A 20,829-nucleotide genomic window follows, 5' to 3' on the forward strand; every position below is an offset into this window, starting at 1 on the left:
GGAGAGCTGGAGCTTTTAATTGAATAATTCGTATTAAAGTAGTTATTGCCCCCTGGCACTCCATACAGCTCCCAGGATAAAGGGGGAGGGCGTAAAGGAACAAAATCATTGTTCCAGTTGCCTGCCTGGGACCCCCAAGGAAGACCTCTGGGTTAATGGTCTAGCCCATTAGAGTGGTCTTGCTGTCCAAGAGGTCAGCATTGCAGATGGGTACAATTTTGAAACTTCACCCAAAGCCTTTACCTTTTGTATGAACCCTTTTAAGTTGTATGGATTCTGTATACAGATCCTGAGTGCAAGGTTGCAAAAGACAGATTAAGGTTGAATAAGTACAGTTAATGGTTCTTTTTAATTGATCATTTTTCTTCTCTCAAGTAGGGTTAGTTAGACTACCAATATACAATCTTTCTTTCTTTCTTTCTTTCTTGCACAAAGCACACGTCTTTACACACCCTTCATGCCTATAATTATAGCTCTCTCAAAGGTCATGACAATGTGTAGCTGGACATATGACAGTTGTTGTCTTGATAATAGCTGGAAAGTTGGACTTGGCAGTTCGTTTTTTAAGACCAGTTTTTTTGTTTTGTTTTTTTACATAAAGTACAGCTCTAGGTTTACTGTGGTGACCAGCACCCTACTGAGGGACTACTGAGACTGGAATAATTTGGGGAGGTTTCAGTTATAGGTTGAGGCATTCTTTAACCTTCAACAGCAGCAAAGTGTTTTTCTTTTAGATTGTTCCTTGCTTGATGAACTGTTTCCTGCCTCAACCATAATGTTATTTATAACAGCAGGGTTACTTTATCCAAAATAAATGTTTTTTGTTGTCTATAAACAAAAAAAATAGAATAACATTTGCATTTACAAGCTACATTAATAAATATGCAAACAATGCACATTTTTTAGAACATATTCTTTTCTTTGGATCACTGGAAGAAGGAAATCAAATCTATTGAAATCTGCACTTGAGAGATTTAATACAGATAAACAAGACTATTGTGCTATTGCTGGATATTATTATAACAAATGATCTTTTGGTGACCTGCAAATATCAATATTAAAGGAACTTTATTATTACTCTAAAATAATTTAGTTCTACATTCCCAAGTTTATTTACTTGCTGATGGCTGTTATTAATAATACAATGTTCTAATAAGTTTTATAGACAGTGATTATATCATTTGTTACATGGTCAGCCAAACTTAAATGGGAAATATGCAGTATCCAAACATTAGCAACACAGAAGATGTATTTATTTTAAGGTCAGTGGTATGCTGTATACAATAGGAGTCATTATTTTTATAAATGCTAGCTTTCTTGAAAGATGTCATGGAGAAATGCAGTCTAGGCCTGGAATAAATTAACAGCAAGCCTCTGGGCAATTTTTAGGTCACTGGGTTACTCATTCTAGCTTTTAAAGCCACGTTTTCTAATAAGGACTAATTGTGTGACAAAGAAATAAAACAGTCGTTGGAGGTGAAAACTTTAATTCATTCAATCTGATTGTTCAGATTAAGCAACGACGAAACTAAAAGCCTAACGGATAAAAATCTAGCAGTGCCATCAATGCTGACGATAATCACCCACTGCAAGAAACATTCAGTGTTCTCTGTGGTTTTAAAAGTAGCTTTTACAAGTGTTCTTTTTATTGTTCATGTTAAAAAATATCAGGTCTAATGTATAACTGGGGTTTAATAAGGCTCATACTTGGGTGTAAGTGAATGAAATCTCTTTCTGAATTTTTCTGTCAGAAGTTGAGAAGATGTGATTACCAACCTGAAGAGGCTACTGCTTGAAAGTTAGTTTGTTCGGATTAATTCATATCATCAGTACATTTGAATCTGTGTATGTTTCCAGTAAAAAAAAAAAAAATCAATTTGGCTTTCTAGAAAGAGGATAAACAAATGTTTTAAATGTCTCAGAGCCCTGCAAATGTTAACAAAGCTTCACCTGAGCACTAACACACAGCTTTAGGTTGACTTTGCCTCTTTTGTAAAGGCATGCAGTTTTGCATTCTGTTGGGGCATTACTATTCCTATATTTTTGCAGAACACTTTATAATCCTTTTTAATGTATTAGGTGTACTTAAAATACTTTTAGGTTGATGAAATATCGAGCCATTCATACATACTACTTGGGGTTTTTTTATGTGCAAAAATGAACACCCAAACCGCTTTGAGTACATGTTTGAGAATAAATAAATATACCAGTTAAAGATGATTTTAGGTAATGTTTGCCCAATTTCATTGCATTTGACATCAAAACAGGTAGACAGGCACTGGAATATCACAAGCATTTCAATATTCTGTTACACGGCTAATCAAACAGAAAGCCAAATGAAGAACGCATCAAAACAGAAAGCAATTGAGCTGTCCATTAGTTCAGGGTGAATGCATGCTAGACTCACTGTGGGCATCACTTGAGGCCTAGCAATTCATCCAGTTTCCCTGCAGACATATTCCCTCTCTAGAAAAGAAGCTAGTGTTTTTTTTTTTTTTAATAATTAATTTAGGGAAGACTGGTCATTTTGACTTATTCCATTACTGTTATTGGGGTGAGGAGATGCCATCACAAAGATTTAGGACAGATACCTAACCTCCTCCCCTCCCTCTGCCCTGCTTGAGGCTCAGCTGGCTGCAAGCTCTGGGAGTAATGTTTCTACCAGCACTTGTACTGATCACACTGTTTGACTGTCCGTCTTCAATTCAAAATTTAAACAAATGAGATGAGCGTGGAATGATCCCTAGAGTTTTCCAAAGCCCTGGAAGAGACGTAAAAGCCTGCTCAGAGTTTGTTAATAGGATTTGACTTTGTTAGGGCTGGGATATTAACCTGCAGGTGGTTACTGACACAGATTTAAAAAAAAACATTTATAAAGTGACTAAGAGCAGAGCAGTGCTTGGCAGCCTCACTAATTTAAATGCTGAACAAGGAGGTGAACAAGCTGTAGATGATCATAGAATGGCTTCCAGATGACTTGTTAAAACCAATGCCTCTAAGCCTTGGCACAGGTACAAATGAGGTGGCAAGGGCATTTATAGCAGCGTGAAGATGTGCATGCAGATATCAAAAGGGATTTGTCCTCGAGCAGTAAAGGTGTCGTGGCTCATTGCTCTTGTTCTGTGTAGTTTATTTTCATCCCCCGCAAATGAAATTGAGTACCGTCTGAGTCTGAGGCATATTCAAATGAATTATTCAGACTCATTAGAACACAGTGATGTTACAGCGGCCATCATTTTACACTGTGACATTTTGAAAGTGAATCATCTCGTCTTCCATGTTGGATTAAAACGACTGAACGCGTGGGTTAATGAGATGGGTTTGTAATGCTCAGCGCTGTGTAATCACAGGAAACAAGGGGCTTAAATATTATAATTAATACGGCATAAACACTAATTAAAATGTATATGAACTCTATTGTGATACTATGACAACATAAATAAACAAGAAAACAATATTTTTCTTTTGGGTTGTACAGAAATGTTTTACTATGCTGTTGACATACCCATGTTGACCTTTCTGGGCACAAGCAATACAAAGTGAGTGAAGAGCAATGTGCAGTGGAAGAAGTGTTTAAAATGCAGTCTTGTGTGCAGAAGAAGAGGGCTTTTGTTGCAGGGCTAGATGGGAGTGGCTTGACAGGTTTTAGTGTCCTTTTGTCTGGGCTCCTTGGTTGCTTTACTGGTGTTGAGAAATACACTCCCTCTATAATAAAGTAGGTTATGGCATATCAATCTGCCGATTTAAGCAGTTGCTGCAGCTGTTATTTGTTAAAAGGGGGTCAATATTTTCACAGCTGTTTCTGAAGGGATAGGTGTCAATGCCAAAACAAGCCCAGCAAATAGGATGAGTCCATTACCAGTGTACATTTACAATAAGATAATGGCCAGCATCAATATGGGTCATACTCTATGTAACCTTTTGTAATTTTCCAAATTGAAACAGTTGCAACGTAACATTGCCTCTTTAATAGCAGGCAAGAGAGATGCACGACATAAAATACAGCACCTGATAGAGCCATGCCTTTCCCAGCCACAAATCTCCATCAGCGGAAACACAGTGAACCAGGGTCTCAGTGATGAGGTCATATCATTTCCAGTAAAAGGAGCTAAAGAGCTGGGTGAAGTCACCCTTGCATTACAGCCTTCTCAAGGGATGCCATTTGCCAATGAAAAAGAAGCACTTTGCATTTTTTTTATATATATATAAATATGTTGTAGAAGTACAATAATCTTGTAAACCCAGCGTGTTTCCTAACTTTAGCATTGCTGTGAGAGGTTATACGGTATTAACATTTTCCAAATCTTAAATTTAATTGGTTGCAGATTCAGGATAATTTTTGGGGTTAGACCCATGATGAGGGTTGGCGAAGGCAATCTCCACTGTGGGTCTTTCTTTCTAAAATCCCTGGTTTTGCTCTTAGTCTTGCTGTATGTAGTAAATAGCAAGTGAAATGAGCAAGCACAGTGTGAAATAGTTTTTGTTTCCCAGAAAGCACATGGAAAATCGGTTGCAGGCAACAGAAATGTAAATAATCTATAATATAGCCCTTTGCTTCCAGTGTCCAGTATATTTGACATTGAGAACATATGTGTTAAATAGGTATGGGAAGGGAAGGGAACATACCCTGGGCAGTAAAGGGCTGAACCCTCAGGTACCGCAGTGCTTCAAAGCAATCAGTGTTGAAACAAACCGAAATTACAAAGGTAATTAGGTACATTAAATTAACACTTTAACATTAGCTTCTTTACAGTATCTTTTTTTTTGTTTGTTTTGTTCACCACAATTTTATGTGATGTAAAATTAACTTTTACTGCAATAGTCGATCATCAACCACACAATTTCTAGAACACTGAATCACAAACAAGGCTACTTACATTGTGGAACAGTTAAATAAATTAAGTTTATGGAAGGATTGACTTTCTAAACTAAAATAATGACAAGGAATACTGCAGCTTTATGTTACATTTTCTTTCAGGTTTAATACTCCCATGAGTTTTTCTTTTATGTTAATTTGTTTATTATGTCTTTCCATAGATGTCTTCATATTTGTAGCTAACCAAAAAAACAAAACAAAACAAAACAAGAAAAAAACACTACTGAATATTATTTATTTTATTTTTTTTTAGAATGGGATTAACTGTCTGACATATTTAGCCAGCATGTTTCTGTCTGAAATAAAAATGGACACTGTGAGAGGGTTTAAACATAACAAAGAATCGTGTCTGGTCAATGTTACTGTCAAACAGGACTTCAATGTACATCACAGGCATGTATGAACCGGGTTGATAACGACATCTCTTTTCTGCAGGTATGATTATGTAGAGGTCCGGGATGGGGGTGATGAGAATGCCCCACTGGTGGGGAAGCACTGTGGGAAGATCGCCCCCTCTCCAGTGCTGTCCACAACCTCATTGCTCTTCATCAAGTTTGTGTCCGACTATGAAACACATGGGGCTGGCTTCTCTATCCGCTATGAAGTCTTCAAAACTGGTGAGTGCTGGCCTGCTGGTAAAGCACAAAGCTGCTGTGGTGTGATGTATGTAAAGGGAAAATGAAGGTACGGGTGGATTTTGGGAGGGGTTGACTCTTCTAGAATTGCTATTGAAAAATGCATCAGCTAACTGTTTGCTTAGCTTCAGTAGTCAGGAGTTACTGAGAGCATATTTAGATAAGCTTCATTTCATAGGTAGGTGTCCTCCTGTTGAGTGGCCTGAACTGAGGTATGACTGACAAGTGACAAAAGTAAAAGCAAGTTCATGCAGATTTAGTTCATGTTTTAGTTAAAGCCTCTGTTTGCAAATAAACAGTTATTGAATGTTTCTGGCAGACTGTTTCATGACAAACTGCCTATACACTCTCCTCCCCATCCTTGGGAAAGGAATATATTTATTGTATCATTACATCCTACTTTATTCTCAATGTCTCACTTACGCATTCATTTAAGATCTTGAACTTTTTCAGAGCCACAGGAAAGGGACCTTCCAAATTAGCTCTTGATGTTGCTGCAGTGGGAACACTTTTTTGGAACCTGTGTTGATATGTCAGGAGCAGCCCAGTCCAGAGACAGGCTGCTTGTATTACCTGGAAGGAAAGTTAGCAGCAGCTTATCATGCCCCTGCTTCCCAGAGCACTTCATGTCTGCACCTGTGTCAACACCAGAGGGGGGCAGCCTTGGCGCGTGTGCTGCAAGTTGACTTTCACATTCAGTTTGCCAGCATAGGTCACATCTGGTGGAGTATCTGTCACTCCTCTAGGTAACTCAACCCTAGAGTGTGTCAAAAAACTTCACTCATTTTCTACATGGTGTTTTTAAAAAGGTAGGGGGTAGGAGCGGGAGTGTTCAGTGCTCAGACTGTGGGTTTAAGAATGACGGCTATGTAACTGTTGTTTAAGTTCCATGCCAGATCTGGGCCCCGCAATTGTTCTGTTTGAACGTCAGTTTCTTTTTTTCCTGAAAGTGGAGCAGGTTTTTTTTTTTTTTTTTTTTTTTTTTTTGGGGGGGGGGGGCGTTAACACAGGGATTTTACCTTGTTTGCACAAAAGCAAACGATTAACTCTTCAGTTCTTATTAACTTTTCTTTCACTTCCACAGCAAGCATTTGTCTAATTATTAACCTAAAAACCTTGACACAAAATAACCTGCCTGTCTGTCCTAGTAGTGTTAAAATAATAGGGCCATGGGAAAGCAGCAAGCTGAAGTATTTGAATAGTTACAGTAAACAGCGTAAAATATCTGGGTTGCTTTTCTTTTTTTTCTTTCTTTTTTACTGCTGTACAATGCACTTTTCAGGGCAGTTTCTTCCTGTTCAAAAAAACCCTTTAAAATACCGCAAGATCATTTTCACACTCCCCAAGAATTTAACACTGACACCAGCTAGCAACAGCTGGTTTTTGGTTTAAAGCAAAACATATTAACATAACCAACAAGAGGTGTTGTTTAAAAGTGCTATACGCATATAAGAGTGGACGGGCATTCCTGGGCTACTTTCAGAGACTCAATTGCATAGTTGTATTTATAGGGTGTACACATAGCATGGCACTCTATTTTTATATATATATAAACACACAGTAGACCTGTTAATTAATGCAGATAGGGTCATTTGAGTCCGAATTAATGATAAAAGCACAAGGTTGAGTTTACTGTATGAGAAATCCCTGTGCTATTCATTCTAAAAAAGCAATCATACAAATAAAATATAATATCCCAACAAAGGTCAAAACATATACTGTACATAATCAGCATTGTTCTGAGGCAGAGAAAGTTGGTTTAAAAAAGTCACTGATCTCGCTCTGAGTCTTTAATTGTCATAACTGCTCTTCATATTCAGATTGCCAGGCTAAGAGAGTCTTAAATCTGCTTTTTGCTCGCTTGTCACTGGTTTCAGTAACTGCATTACAGTACTGTCTGTTGACTTGCGATATACTGTACTCAAATTAATTGAATTAAATTAAATATCGGTCCGCTTCCGCAAACATACACTAATTTCTGTACTAATAAAGAGTGTGAATGCCCATTTCCACATAGATCAGGTGATTTCTGCACTCATATACTCTGATAATGTACTGTATTAAACCACGTGGAATATCGAAACAATAAGTATTGAAACACGGAATAACGGGATTCTACTGTATGTTTGTCTTTCAGGACCTGAATGTTCCAGAAACTTCACAACAACAAGCGGAGTGATCAAATCCCCAGGATTCCCTGAGAAGTACCCCAACAATCTGGATTGCACTTACATGATCTTTGCACCCAAGATGGCAGAGATCATTGTTGAGTTTGAGAGCTTTGAGCTGGAGCCTGACACCACCCCTCCCACCGGAGTGTTCTGCCGTTACGATCGACTGGAAATCTGGGATGGCTTCCCTGGAGGTATGTCATGGAAATGCAACGGTCCTTCCGTGGGCTTTGCCAGTGCTGTGCTGGTATAGAAGGAAAAGCACCACCAAACCTAATTGTAGAAGGCTTCATTACAAACAAGCAAAAAAAGAATTACCTACAGTAATCAGCTTGTTCAGGTTTATATGGTTGTATCTTGTATCATGCCAAAAGCGGATGCTGCTTAGGCTTGCATTATTCATCTTGTGTCGAGCCAACAATCATGGGTGTGAATATTTATACAAAATAGTACACAAAAGCTGAGATCAAAAATTATCCTGGTGTGACCAGCGTGGCTTATACTATACCACACTCTAAATGGCACCATTGAAACCCACCTCTGATTTTATCACTTTAAAGAATAAGAATGAGAATTAAAGGAAGTTGATGTTGACAAGCACCTCTTTAACTTTCAGGGAGGCCTTATCTGAACTCCTTAAAGCTTCCTCTTCCCAATGTAACAATCTGGAACAGCAGCGTAAAGCAGTCAGGACAAAGCTTCAGCCACAGCAATGCATTGCCTTCCCTTTCAGCTATGGTGTCTGAGGCGAGGTTCGGCTGCTGTGTTTTCTTTTGCGAGCAGGGTTGTGGTGTCTGATAAAGTTGCTTGTGTATTCAAAGAGATGTTTAGCTGACCTCAGCTTGCAGACAATAATGAACTGTTTTCTCCCATGTTTTTTCTTTGCTGTGCTAAAAGAAAGATCCTGTTGTTTGGTGCCAAATGCAGTTCGACATTCCTTTGAAACAGTAGCTGCTAATGTGCCACGAAGGTTTTGAAGGGATTTTTTTTTATATTCCTTTTACAATGAATTTAAATAGAGCAAGGCCAACAGGCATACAAGTCCTTTAATGGGTCTGCTTTGTTCTGTCACATTAAGTTTATGCATAAAGCTAAAGAGACCACAGTAGTGGTGCAGAGTAGCTCATGTCTATATTATTGATGATCCACAAGCTTTTGTGTTTTGGAAGCTTTCTAGAGAATTTTTAAATAGAACCAAGGGATGATTTGATCATCAATACCCCACATGTTCAAGCCAGAGCTGGATTTTTTTAGAGCATTTTACAGCACTAGGGAATTACCCCTGGGTTGCATCAGCCTTCTATTCATGGTTTACCCAATGTTAACTCTAAAATAAGTGGAATCCAGAGGGATAAGCTGGTATTGTAGAATGCATTAACAGAAATCGATCCTAGGCTTAACCCAGTAGAATTTTGGTTTGTCAAATTAGAACCTTATTTTAAAAACAAACCCATAGTAGCTCTTACTTCCCAAGCAAAGCTTTTCTATGTGTGATTCATTCAGGAACATACAAGTTATCTAAATTAAAAACTTTGAATGGGGTGGTTTATCTTCCTTTTTTTCAAGGGTTTCTTTTTTTTGGGGGGGGTGGGGGTTCTAGTAAAACTGAAAAAAGAAAACTAACATACTTTTTTTTTTTTTTAAAGTGACATTTTTTATAATCCAGTCAAGAAAAGATGTCTGAAATGTAATCTTAACGTGTAATAATTTATTATTAATTAATTAATATTAATTAATTTATCGCTGGCACTGAGAATGGCACTCTGGGATCAGAGGCACTGTCCTGCTAAAAGAAGAGCACAATACAGAATTGCAAAGAGCTTTTTAAAATTGCAAAAGAGCTGTTTCTTTTCATAGTAAAGTTATGTCAAGAATATAGGTTTATAGAAATGCTGTGGGGTTTTATTTAGCAAAGAGGAGGCATACTATTGTTGGTAACTCAAACCATCACATTTCTTAAGCCAACCACAGCCCCTAGCAATTTCCTTACTCTAGTGTATTTAATTTTCAAGGTGGCAAATTTTGTGCTCTCGTGTTTATAAAGAATCCCTCAAACGTCCTGTGTAATGCATATACACTTTGGGAAATGTGTCGCAGTTTAATTAACCCTAATGCTAGGATCTGAGTGTAATGTGAATTAGAGTTATTATGAAGCTTATTATGCAGTGTTACTCTGTTAACACATGTCTATTCCCTCTTTATTTAGTTGGTCCCCACGTAGGACGGTTCTGTGGACAGAACACACCTGGTCGATTCCGAACCTCTACTGGAATCCTTGCCATGACCCTGATGACCGACAATGCCATAGCAAAGGAAGGCTTCTCTGCAAACTTCACCGTCATTGAGAAGACTGTACCAGAAGGTTAGTCTTCACATCTTTTCATTCTGGTTGAAGTCTTGAAACTCCTGTTTTGATTTTTTACATTGTGTATTTCTGCATGTTGTGGTGTTCGGTGAATGAGGAGTTAGAAACTGACTTACTAAGTGGCACTATATGGTGAGCTAAGAAACTGAAATTCTTTATTGAGCTTGTGAGATTCAGTGGGCTTATACTGCTGCAGATACCCATCTCCTCTCCAGGAAGCTTTGTGTGGTGTGAAGCAGTAAACTCTGGTCTCCAGTGGCCATTGTTATTGCCCACTGTGCAGACAGATAGCCACCCAGTCTGTCTCGCTGGAGCCCAGGCTGACTGCACTCTGGCCAGAGACTGAACCCGTGACCTCTGAACCCAATGGGGTCTACTGACTGCAACACCATTTGGGGGTTTTCCTGTTAAATACAAATAAAAACACCAATGTGGTGGTAGCAGATGTCAACATCTATGCAGTTAATTCTTAGCATCGTCATTGTTAGTAAATTTGTAAACAGAGGAAATTCCAGAATGTGTGACAAATTTGTATAATGCTAAAAAATAAATGAAAAATAAAATGGAATAATGCTGAATTTAGCTGTAGACATGTCACTTTGATTAAACAGATGAGAGCGGCAGGACCCCTGCAAGGGTAGCTTTTTAAAATTACTTGTTTGTTGACTTTTAAAAAGGCTGGATGGTTATATGGTAAGACTGACAGCCTCTGGACTCACCGCTCTAGAACCCACTTACGGGTTTTCGTTTTCCATAAAACCTAGATTTCGATTGTCTGGAACCACTGGGGATGGAATCTGGTGAGATTACCTCAGATCAGATCATGTGCTCCTCCCAGTACAACGCAAACTGGTCCGCAGAGAAATCCAGACTGAACTACATTGAAAACGCATGGACCCCTGCAGAAGACTCCAGTAAAGAATTTATACAGGTGAGAAGTTGTGAATATACAATACAGCACCCTGCTTGTGTCCCAATACTGTTTCAACACGGAAGTTTATAAATTCCTGCATATGCTTTAACATACAAATGCATTAACTAGACAGCCACATTGTATTTATGATATACTAATATTTGATACATGCACGATTGTGAAGATGGAACTCCATACATTAACAACATGTAGTTACTGTCTTGATCGTATCTTTTTTGTTGAAAGTATACATATTAAATAATGAAGGTGTAAGTATTGTTTACCTGCAGTGCACTCAGCGTACCTTTATATCGAAGTCTGTCCACTTACGGATTAAAACCACTATGTCAATGTAATTCACATTTTATGTAGAGCCTTTCAGAAAAGCTACAACCCTTGGTCATTTTTCTGCAATCTATGTTATGTAGTAGAGCTGCTGTGATATTAGATGGGCGGACATGAGCCAAAACTGGAGTCTAACAGCATCCATATCCAGCAAATAAACCCTGAAGGGGGCAATAAATATAATCTATTAACTTAAACCCCACAGGTGTGATAAAACAACAAGCATCTATATGTTTTCTCTTCCCAGGCTTCTCATGCTAAAGAAATTGTTGTTGTATTCCTTGGGGCCTAATAATGGGGCCGTTTCTCACACCAAAATGAAATATTTGCCCAAGGTACCCTCTAAGTGATGTGTTTCCTTACTCCAATCAAAATCATTTCGCCAGCTCTTTCCTCCAGACAAATGTAATCATTGAAATGGCCTCTGTGTTCCCGGTTAAGACAAGGGCAGTGCTATTTCTATTGTTTGGCATAGGAAAAGCTAGTGCAAAACAACACTACATAACTGAGCCATTGACTGAAAAACATGCTCTCAGCTATTTCCTGTGGGGTATCTTTTAAATCTAAAGGAAGTCTTACAAACCAGTGAAGAAAGGATTGAGCAACCCCCATTATTCAGTAGTCTTGTGAATGTGAATGTGTTCAGTCTTAAGCAAAGCACCTTGGAGCATTGAGCCAAAGTGTGGTTTAGTTAATAATCGATACCTTCTGTACTTCTAGCGTACGGGGTTACATTATCTTGCATCCCACATTTAGTTTTAGCTGAAGTGCAGTGCTCAGAATGAAGTATGTGATTATCATATATAAAGACTTCTTTGGTTAAGTAAATTAAACCTTTATTTATTATTAAAATAGGTCAATTCATATTGAATATGTTATTAATACGTGCCTTCCAGTAATGCCAAGAGTGTTTATTTCTTTTTCGAAAATGAATGAGATTGTGGATCACAAGCTACATTAAAATGAATGAGATTGCGGATCACAAGCAGCATTAAATTGAATGAGATTGTGGATCACAAACAATATTAAAATGAAAGAGATTGTGGATCACAAGCAACATTAAAATGAATGAGATTGTGGATCACAAGCAATATTAAAATAAATGAGATTGTGGATCACAAGCAACATTAAAATGAAAGATTGTGGATCACAAGCAACATTAAAATGAATGAGATTGTGGATCACAAGCAACATTAAAATGAATGAGATTGTGGATCACAAGCAACATTAAAATGAATGAGATTGTGGATCACAAACAACATTAAAATGAAAGAGATTGTGGATCACAAGCAACATTAAAATGAATGAGATTGTGGATCGCAAACAACATTAAAATGAAAGAAATTGTGGATCACAAGCAACATTAAAATTAATGAGATTGTGGATCACAAGCAACATTAAAATGAAAGAGATTGTGGATCACAAGCAACATTAAAATGAAAGAGATTGTGGATCGCAAACAGCATTAAAATGAAAGAGATTGTGGATCACAAGCAACATTAAAATGAATGAGATTGTGGATCACAAGCAACATTAAAATGAAAGAGATTGTGGATCACAAGCAACATTAAAATGAAAGAGATTGTGGATCACAAGCAACATTAAAATGAAAGAGATTGTGGATCACAAGCAACATTAAAATGAAAGAGATTGTGGATCACAAGCAACATTAAAATGAATGAGATTGTGGATCACAAGCAACATTAAAATGAAAGAGATTGTGGATCACAAGCAACATTAAAATGAAAGAGATTGTGGATCACAAACAACATTAAAATGAAAGAGATTGTGGATCACAAACAACATTAAAATGAAAGAGATTGTGGATCACAAGCAACATTAAAATGAATGAGATTGTGGATCACAAGCAACATTAAAATGAATGAGATTGCGGATCACAAGCAGCATTAAATTGAATGAGATTGTGGATCACAAACAATATTAAAATGAAAGAGATTGTGGATCACAAGCAACATTAAAATGAATGAGATTGTGGATCACAAGCAATATTAAAATAAATGAGATTGTGGATCACAAGCAACATTAAAATGAAAGATTGTGGATCACAAGCAACATTAAAATGAATGAGATTGTGGATCACAAGCAACATTAAAATGAATGAGATTGTGGATCACAAACAACATTAAAATGAAAGAGATTGTGGATCACAAGCAACATTAAAATGAATGAGATTGTGGATCACAAGCAACATTAAAATGAAAGAGATTGTGGATCACAAGCAACATTAAAATGAAAGAGATTGTGGATCACAAGCAACATTAAAATTAATGAGATTGTGGATCGCAAACAGCATTAAAATGAAAGAGATTGTGGATCACAAGCAACATTAAAATGAAATAGATTGTGGATCACAAGCAACATTAAAATGAAAGAGATTGTGGATCACAAGCAACATTAAAATGAAAGAGATTGTGGATCACAAGCAACATTAAAATGAAAGAGATTGTGGATCACAAGCAGCATTAAATTGAATGAGATTGTGGATCACAAGCAACATTAAAATGAAAGAGATTGTGGATCACAAGCAACATTAAAATGAAAGAGATTGTGGATCACAAGCAACATTAAAATGAAAGAGATTGTGGATCACAAGCAACATTAAAATGAAAGAGATTGTGGATCACAAGCAGCATTAAATTGAATGAGATTGTGGATCACAAACAATATTAAAATGAAAGAGATTGTGGATCACAAGCAACATTAAAATGAAAGAGATTGTGGATCACAAGCAACATTAAAATGAAAGAGATTGTGGATCACAAACAACATTAAAATGAAAGAGATTGTGGATCACAAGCAACATTAAAATGAATGAGATTGTGGATCACAAGCAACATTAAAATGAATGAGATTGCGGATCACAAGCAGCATTAAAATGAATGAGATTGTGGATCACAAACAATATTAAAATGAAAGAGATTGTGGATCACAAGCAACATTAAAATGAATGAGATTGTGGATCACAAGCAATATTAAAATAAATGAGATTGTGGATCACAAGCAACATTAAAATGAAAGATTGTGGATCACAAGTAACATTAAAATGAATGAGATTGTGGATCACAAGCAACATTAAAATGAATGAGATTGTGGATCACAAACAACATTAAAATGAATGAGATTGTGGATCACAAGCAACATTAAAATGAGGAGAACCCCCCCCCCCCGACAATTGCAATAAAAATATGACAGCTTTTTTTTTTTTTTTTTTTTTCCAATCTATCTTTTTATGGGAAAATTGATGATTTTCATGATCAAAACAACAAAACACTGAATTACCAGGCAGAGATATTCCCTGAACCAATCCAATGCCAAAGTTTAAAAATATACATTTGTTTCCAGTGAAATAAAGATTCCTGCTATTGGTGTTTAATGTATAGTTTAAATGCATTCTTCTGTTGCATAGCCATGCATCCTAAAGGAGTTTAATGAATCATTAGAAGAGTAAAATGGGTAATTCCAACTTGATTAAGAGATGCTATGCAGGGGAAGTTCTAATTTCAAACTCCCACAGAAGATAGCTTTGATATGACCAGAATACAGACTGTCATTATCTTCTATTTTATTAACAAATCCATCATATTTATATAAGTTAAGGGATTCGTTAACTGGCTGATTATCGAACAACATATTTTGTGCCAAACCAATTTATATTATTAACTACAACGGTCAGTTCATTAAGGAGATTTGTTATGTTGCATTTAAAACCAATTTCTTGTGGATTTTAATATAATATCATTAAAATGCAGAAATATAAGTACAACATATTCTACATACTGTAGCTCAAGAGATAGTTAACATGAGGACATGTGCTGCAGGAGGTTAGCTAGCATGTTGAATTTAGTTATGAATATATTCATTTTTAATTGAATGTGCAGTAAATGTGTGTATCAGCAGCATTGTTAAATTGCCTGGCCAGTAGTGTTGATTTCCTTGTGTGTACAGTACGTTTTCTTGTTTGTGCAGCTTTCCTGTCTCTCTCATGCACCCCTGTGCTGATTTTACTGGTCCTTATACAGCGTCCAGTTTGACGTCTGTACTCAAGAGACAGTGTCTTGTAAGTCCCAGTATTGTTCATATTACCACAGAACTGCAGATGTTTTCTTGCCACGTCTTTATTCCGTCATCCAAAGACATATTTACAGAAATCGACAGCTGATCCACCCTGTTTGTTGCTGGAGGAAAGCTGGTCTCGCTCGTAAACATGCATTCACTGGTGAAGGCGTTAGGCAGAGCGTTTCACTCATCGTTAGATGATGCACCATGAATCGGCGCCTCTTATTATTATTGTTTTTGAGACTGATTCATTCACTAGCCCATCAAGCCATTCAAAAAGGTTCAAATGAAATTGGCTGTTACAACATTGAGAGGGGCATTTGACTGAAGGGTTTTCGAGACTTAGTGGCCTTTTTGTGGGGTGTCTGAGCACTGCATTATAAGCACCCAAAACAATGTCTGTTTCGTACCAGAAATACATCAACGCTGTGCTTTTTTCATTTTTCAATTTACTTTCCAGAGCAAGCATGTTTTAGAAAATGCAGTGACTACAAATAGGCAAACACTCTGCCAGAATGTGTTGAGAACAATTCCACACAGAAATATGAACAGGTCCTCTGAATGAATACTTAGTGTACTGTCAGGGAAATGAAAGGAGGATGGATGGAGCTCAGTCTCCATATAATCAGAATCAAGCACGCAGGGACGATCACCTCACACAACCGAGTCTGCTCTTCAAAATAGGAAAGTATTTTTGAAACTAAACTCTTGAGTTTTAGGTTTAAGAAGTGATCTGTGGCTTATATTATTTTAGGTGTTAACTGGTTGGCTTTTGGAATGCAGCAAGAAGCAATCTTAAAATAAGATTATAATCTGAGACAGCCGATACTAATCACACCCATGACATGAAATATGTATTTTTATTTTCTTTACATTTTTTGCCTCTTGAGATGATAAATCATTCATTAAGAAGCAGCGGTATTGTTTGCCCAGTAACATGCATTGAATCGAGCCATGTGTGGAGGCTTTGTCCAGTTTAAATAAGTATATTGGCAGTCACTGAGAATTAAGATTGCAATCTACCAATAGATTGGTGCTTCTCCAGCTAGCTATTACTTTAAGAATATAGATTTCATTAGGGATTTTATAATCAAAACTGTGTTAAGCATGATCAGGAAACAATGAAAATGTGTTTAAAAGTGAGGTAGTGCAAGCTTAGTCTTGTCTTGAAAGTGTTATCTAGGACAGTACAGTAGATTAAAGGTTAAAGAAAGATTTTTACTGTAAAGTCTTTAGGTTCAAGTCCTGAGCCCACGAGAACACATTCATTTTTTTGACAAAGATAAATGGCAGGTTAAGGTTGGTAAATATTGTCGATGGAGCCAGTCTGACATTCCCATGGCTGATTGAATTCCCACTTGGCTTGCTCGCTGTTTTTCTAGCTGTCAGTCATTGGCATATCATGGTAAATTCTATACAATTTAATCTAGCCGATATAAGCAAGTTGCTAATTATGGACTTTCCCCGACGTGTACAAGATGTAAGGAAGAGATCCGTTTTCTTAACCCTTTCTCTAGTTAGGAAAAAACACATAACTAATGTCTGGAACTAAAATAATTAGCGTTACGATATCCTGTTTTTGCAGGAAGCACAAATGTGTTTTCAATTAGCTCTGGGTGCTTAAATGCAACTGTGTCCGTTTTCCATTGTTACTGGTGACTGGTGCTAGTAACCTGTGAGAGATATTTTCAGCCCATGGGCCCCTTGGCCCACGCGATAAGTAATTAAAATCTGGAATAGTAATTAAAGTTCTTGTCTTGTAAGAGAGTGTCCTGGAAGAAAGCTGACTCAGCCAATGTGCTTTAGCTGCTTTTCCAACGTGAACAAGCAAATAAAAAGCAGGATATAAAAAAGCTGCCTGAAATAAGAAGTCGGAATTATGCTCTGATTGAATTATTATAAAAGCAGCTGCTTGGCCAAATGAGCATAACAGTTTACTGTGCTGGAATAAAGCTTTACATTGTATATGCAGATCACGTGTATGGCAGCCTGTAAGACACGTTAATCCTGCCATGCTAAAAAAAAAAACAAATAAAAAAACAAAGCTCCGTCAGGATCATTCTTGTGCCTTACAGTGAAAGAAACAATTTAGCTATTCATGAGTATTTTACTTTAAAACATTTTCAGAGAGAAAGGCTTTTTGTTATATGGTAGCTGCTGAGTCTGCCACGTTAGCACACAAAACAAGAGACTGATTTATGTGCAGATATGCACTTTTGTTGTTTACCAGCTCAAAACAAAACAAAAAGATTTTCAATGGGGCTGCTTCCTGTGATACAGACTCCGGCTCCTATAAGCTCTCCAGATGCAGAGCTTGTCTATTATTTTAATGTACGCTGCTTGTAGAAATCAGTGCTGAAACAGCTTACTTCACAAACTAAACCTGCCACCTGGAATGGGTGTCCCAGTCTTGCTGCTTCCAGTCCCTAGTTTGTCAGCTGGGGGTCAGTTAATTCATCTCCTGGTGCTTACGGCATGCTCTGCTTAATCACATGAATTACCACTGTCTCCACACCACCGCAGTACGAGACAGGGGGAACCAGTCACCCTTTCACACGAACACAAACTAACACTGCAACACCCCGCAATGTAGAACTGTAGGTTTTCATCAAATGATGTGAATCTTCTTATATATACAGTACATGACAACTGTTATTGTCAATACTGAATTCCTATGATAAAAACAAAATATGTATCTAAGAGGTTTTTAAGACAACCCCTGCTCATTAAGCAAGACGATGGGGGTATCATAATACATAATAATATAATAAAAGCAATTCTAGCTCAATTTCAATGCAAATAACATTAAGGTTCAACACAATTGGATTTACCTTGCCCTATCAAGTTGCCCAGCATCTTGGATACTGTGAGAAATATTGCATCTTTGCAAGAGTTGGGAAGTTGAGAAATACAAAAGAAAACATAATAAATTCAATGACAAAGAACAGATTGTTAAAAAAAGCAATAATAATTATTATAGCAAACCTTCTTCTCTCATTAAACCTGTTAGATAGAATTGCTTAATTAGTCTATACTAAAAAAGCTGTTTCATTCATAGGTTTGTAAGATGCCTCTAAACCATAAAGTTCCTCCCATTGTCTTTACTTCAATAGGTCTATTTTGAATTTGTCTTTTATGTCAGCATTTCCATAGTTAACCAGAACCAGATGGTATTTAATTTCGTATATAGTCGTATATCAGAGTTTGGTTTTATTTTATCGTCAAGTTTTTGTTTATGTAGAATCTACAGAACATTTCAGTTAGGTCCCTTGGGTACCAATTCCAAATTCCTATAGCCCACACAGGAAGGCTTTTTTTTTAAACTGATCATACAGCTGAGAGGGAAGAATTAACAAATCCAAAGAACACATCGAATGTGTTTTCTTGTGCTTGGGTTGAGCTTTCTTTTTTATATAATGAAGATAACTAAACGAGTGAAAAGGAAATCGTCCAATTACACGACACACTTCTGTAACCTTGATGTTTATTGGACTGCCACTTTGGTTAATCTGGTTATCGTATTGTTGTGTGTTTCTTTTTTTCCATTTTTATTTAAGGTTTTTGGGTGGATTAATATTATTTTACCTTCTGTGACTCCCTTCATGTTAACTTCAGTCTGCCAAGACCTCTATAAATGAACAGAGCAAAGTCTTGAGGGCCATCTAGTGTCTCGTCACAGATGCTGACAGCCTCTGCCCATGAAGCTGACTCATGTACACACATTACCTGCTGACAGAACGGACTAACGCAGTGTAGTCAAAAATTAGGAACACAATGCAGGGAAGCTTTTATCAAGTTTCACCAGAAAGATCCAATGTGCATCACATAAGTCATTTATGTTGTTTTGCATTTTGTGAAATATTTTTTTTAGAAACACTTCTATATAAAATTGAAAATGAAAGATCTGCCAGAATAAAAACATATTTGATATAGCTGTTTGTTTAAAAGAAAAAACTTTTTTTTTTCTGCAATATACAGTTTTTCAAAAATATTCATGGATATGACACAATCCAGCATGCTATTAACTATAAAAGAAACATTACTTTGGCAAATTAGACAGATATTTAAATGATTCGTTCTGCTTCATTATGCAAATTGATGTAAATTGATATGCAATTGGCCCTTAAGCTGTATGTTTTATGTAAAGAGAGGGAAATGGCAAAATTGAAGAAAAAATATTTACTTAGCAATAGAATTGGTGCTGGATGGCATATCTTTCAAACCACAGAGTACTCATTAAAACAATTAAAGCAAATGTACACAGAATCCTCCTTACACTTCCCATTAAACCAAGACTCCTTGTCAATACACAACTGAAGGGAGAATCCCTTTTCAATAAGCACTCAGAATTCAATGGGATTTCTTAACCAGTTTTTTTCTCCTCAATGTCAGAATTAAATCACTGTTGAGAGACAAACATGGTTAAATTGCCATTCATATCAATGGTATATATCAGGTCTGAGAGTAAGAGGTTGCATTGGAATTGAACGTTGGTGCATGGCTTGTTCACAAGATGCAGATTCACAGCGCACAGTTCCCTACAGCTGTGTCTGTTTTCAAATCCCTCTGAATGACAGTCCCAAAGGTGCCCTGAGACAAAGAAAATACAGTTTGTGTCTCAAAAATATATATATATATATATATATATATATATATATATATCATATATATATATATATATATATATATATATATATATATTATATATATATATATTTGGAGATGTTTATACAGGATAGACTCAACCTTAAAAAGGAAACAACATTTTAAAATATTTAAGCACGTCCTGTGGAAGAATTAGGTTATCTCCCAACGGTACAGTAGGCTAATGTAGCAATTGAAAACTGGATACAGTAACTCAAAAATGAACTAAAAGACATTTTCAAAGTTACGCAACTTTATCTGGGAGAAGCTCCTGGAACAGAACCAGGATCGTTTTTTGTTTTTAGTTTCTTGCATTACATTGGGTTATGATGAACGAGTGCAGTAAATCTAAATGAGTCCATATATTATACCAAAGTGATATGAAAGGGAAAATAGGGAAAGAAAAAATATATATATATATATATATATATATATATATATATATATATATATATATATATATATATATATATATGATATTTTAATATCAAGGATTTTATTCCATTTGGGGAAATATAGGTCTGCCAAAATCCAGCAGTATGGATTTTATGTTCGGTGGATTCAAAACTTTTGGCAGAAATGCTGAAGCTGTTTCTTTGTATTTGTGTTTATTTAAAGACAGGCAATGCTGTTATTGCTACAGTTGTTCAAAATAAGATACAAAAAAAAATCTCCTGGGACTTTCTTAATTGTAAAGTAAAATCTGTTGTGAATCTAGACTTTCACTTTTTTCCTCCATGTGACTGAAATGTTGATATGAGATTGTGTAATTTGAATGCTGTCAGTAATTTTCTTTCCTGGCC

The 20,829-nt window shown here is 36.6% G+C and overlaps 1 protein-coding gene across 4 annotated transcripts in view; it reads left to right on the forward strand.

Annotated features, from left to right (window-relative positions):
• LOC121314091 (neuropilin-1a-like) overlaps nt 1-20,829 on the forward strand; it is a 48,060-nt gene that overhangs the window by 11,725 nt on the left and 15,506 nt on the right. For all 4 annotated transcript variants that reach the window (XM_041246954.1, XM_041246955.1, XM_041246953.1 and 1 more), the window contains 4 exons: nt 5,312-5,493; nt 7,649-7,876; nt 9,889-10,044; nt 10,812-10,978. In XM_041246954.1, the coding sequence (XP_041102888.1) occupies nt 5,312-5,493; nt 7,649-7,876; nt 9,889-10,044; nt 10,812-10,978 (733 nt within the window). The remainder of the gene's footprint in view (nt 1-5,311; nt 5,494-7,648; nt 7,877-9,888; nt 10,045-10,811; nt 10,979-20,829) is intronic.

This window comes from Polyodon spathula, chromosome 4 (assembly GCF_017654505.1).
Source record: "Polyodon spathula isolate WHYD16114869_AA chromosome 4, ASM1765450v1, whole genome shotgun sequence".
NCBI classification, from domain to species: Eukaryota; Metazoa; Chordata; class Actinopteri; order Acipenseriformes; family Polyodontidae; genus Polyodon; species Polyodon spathula.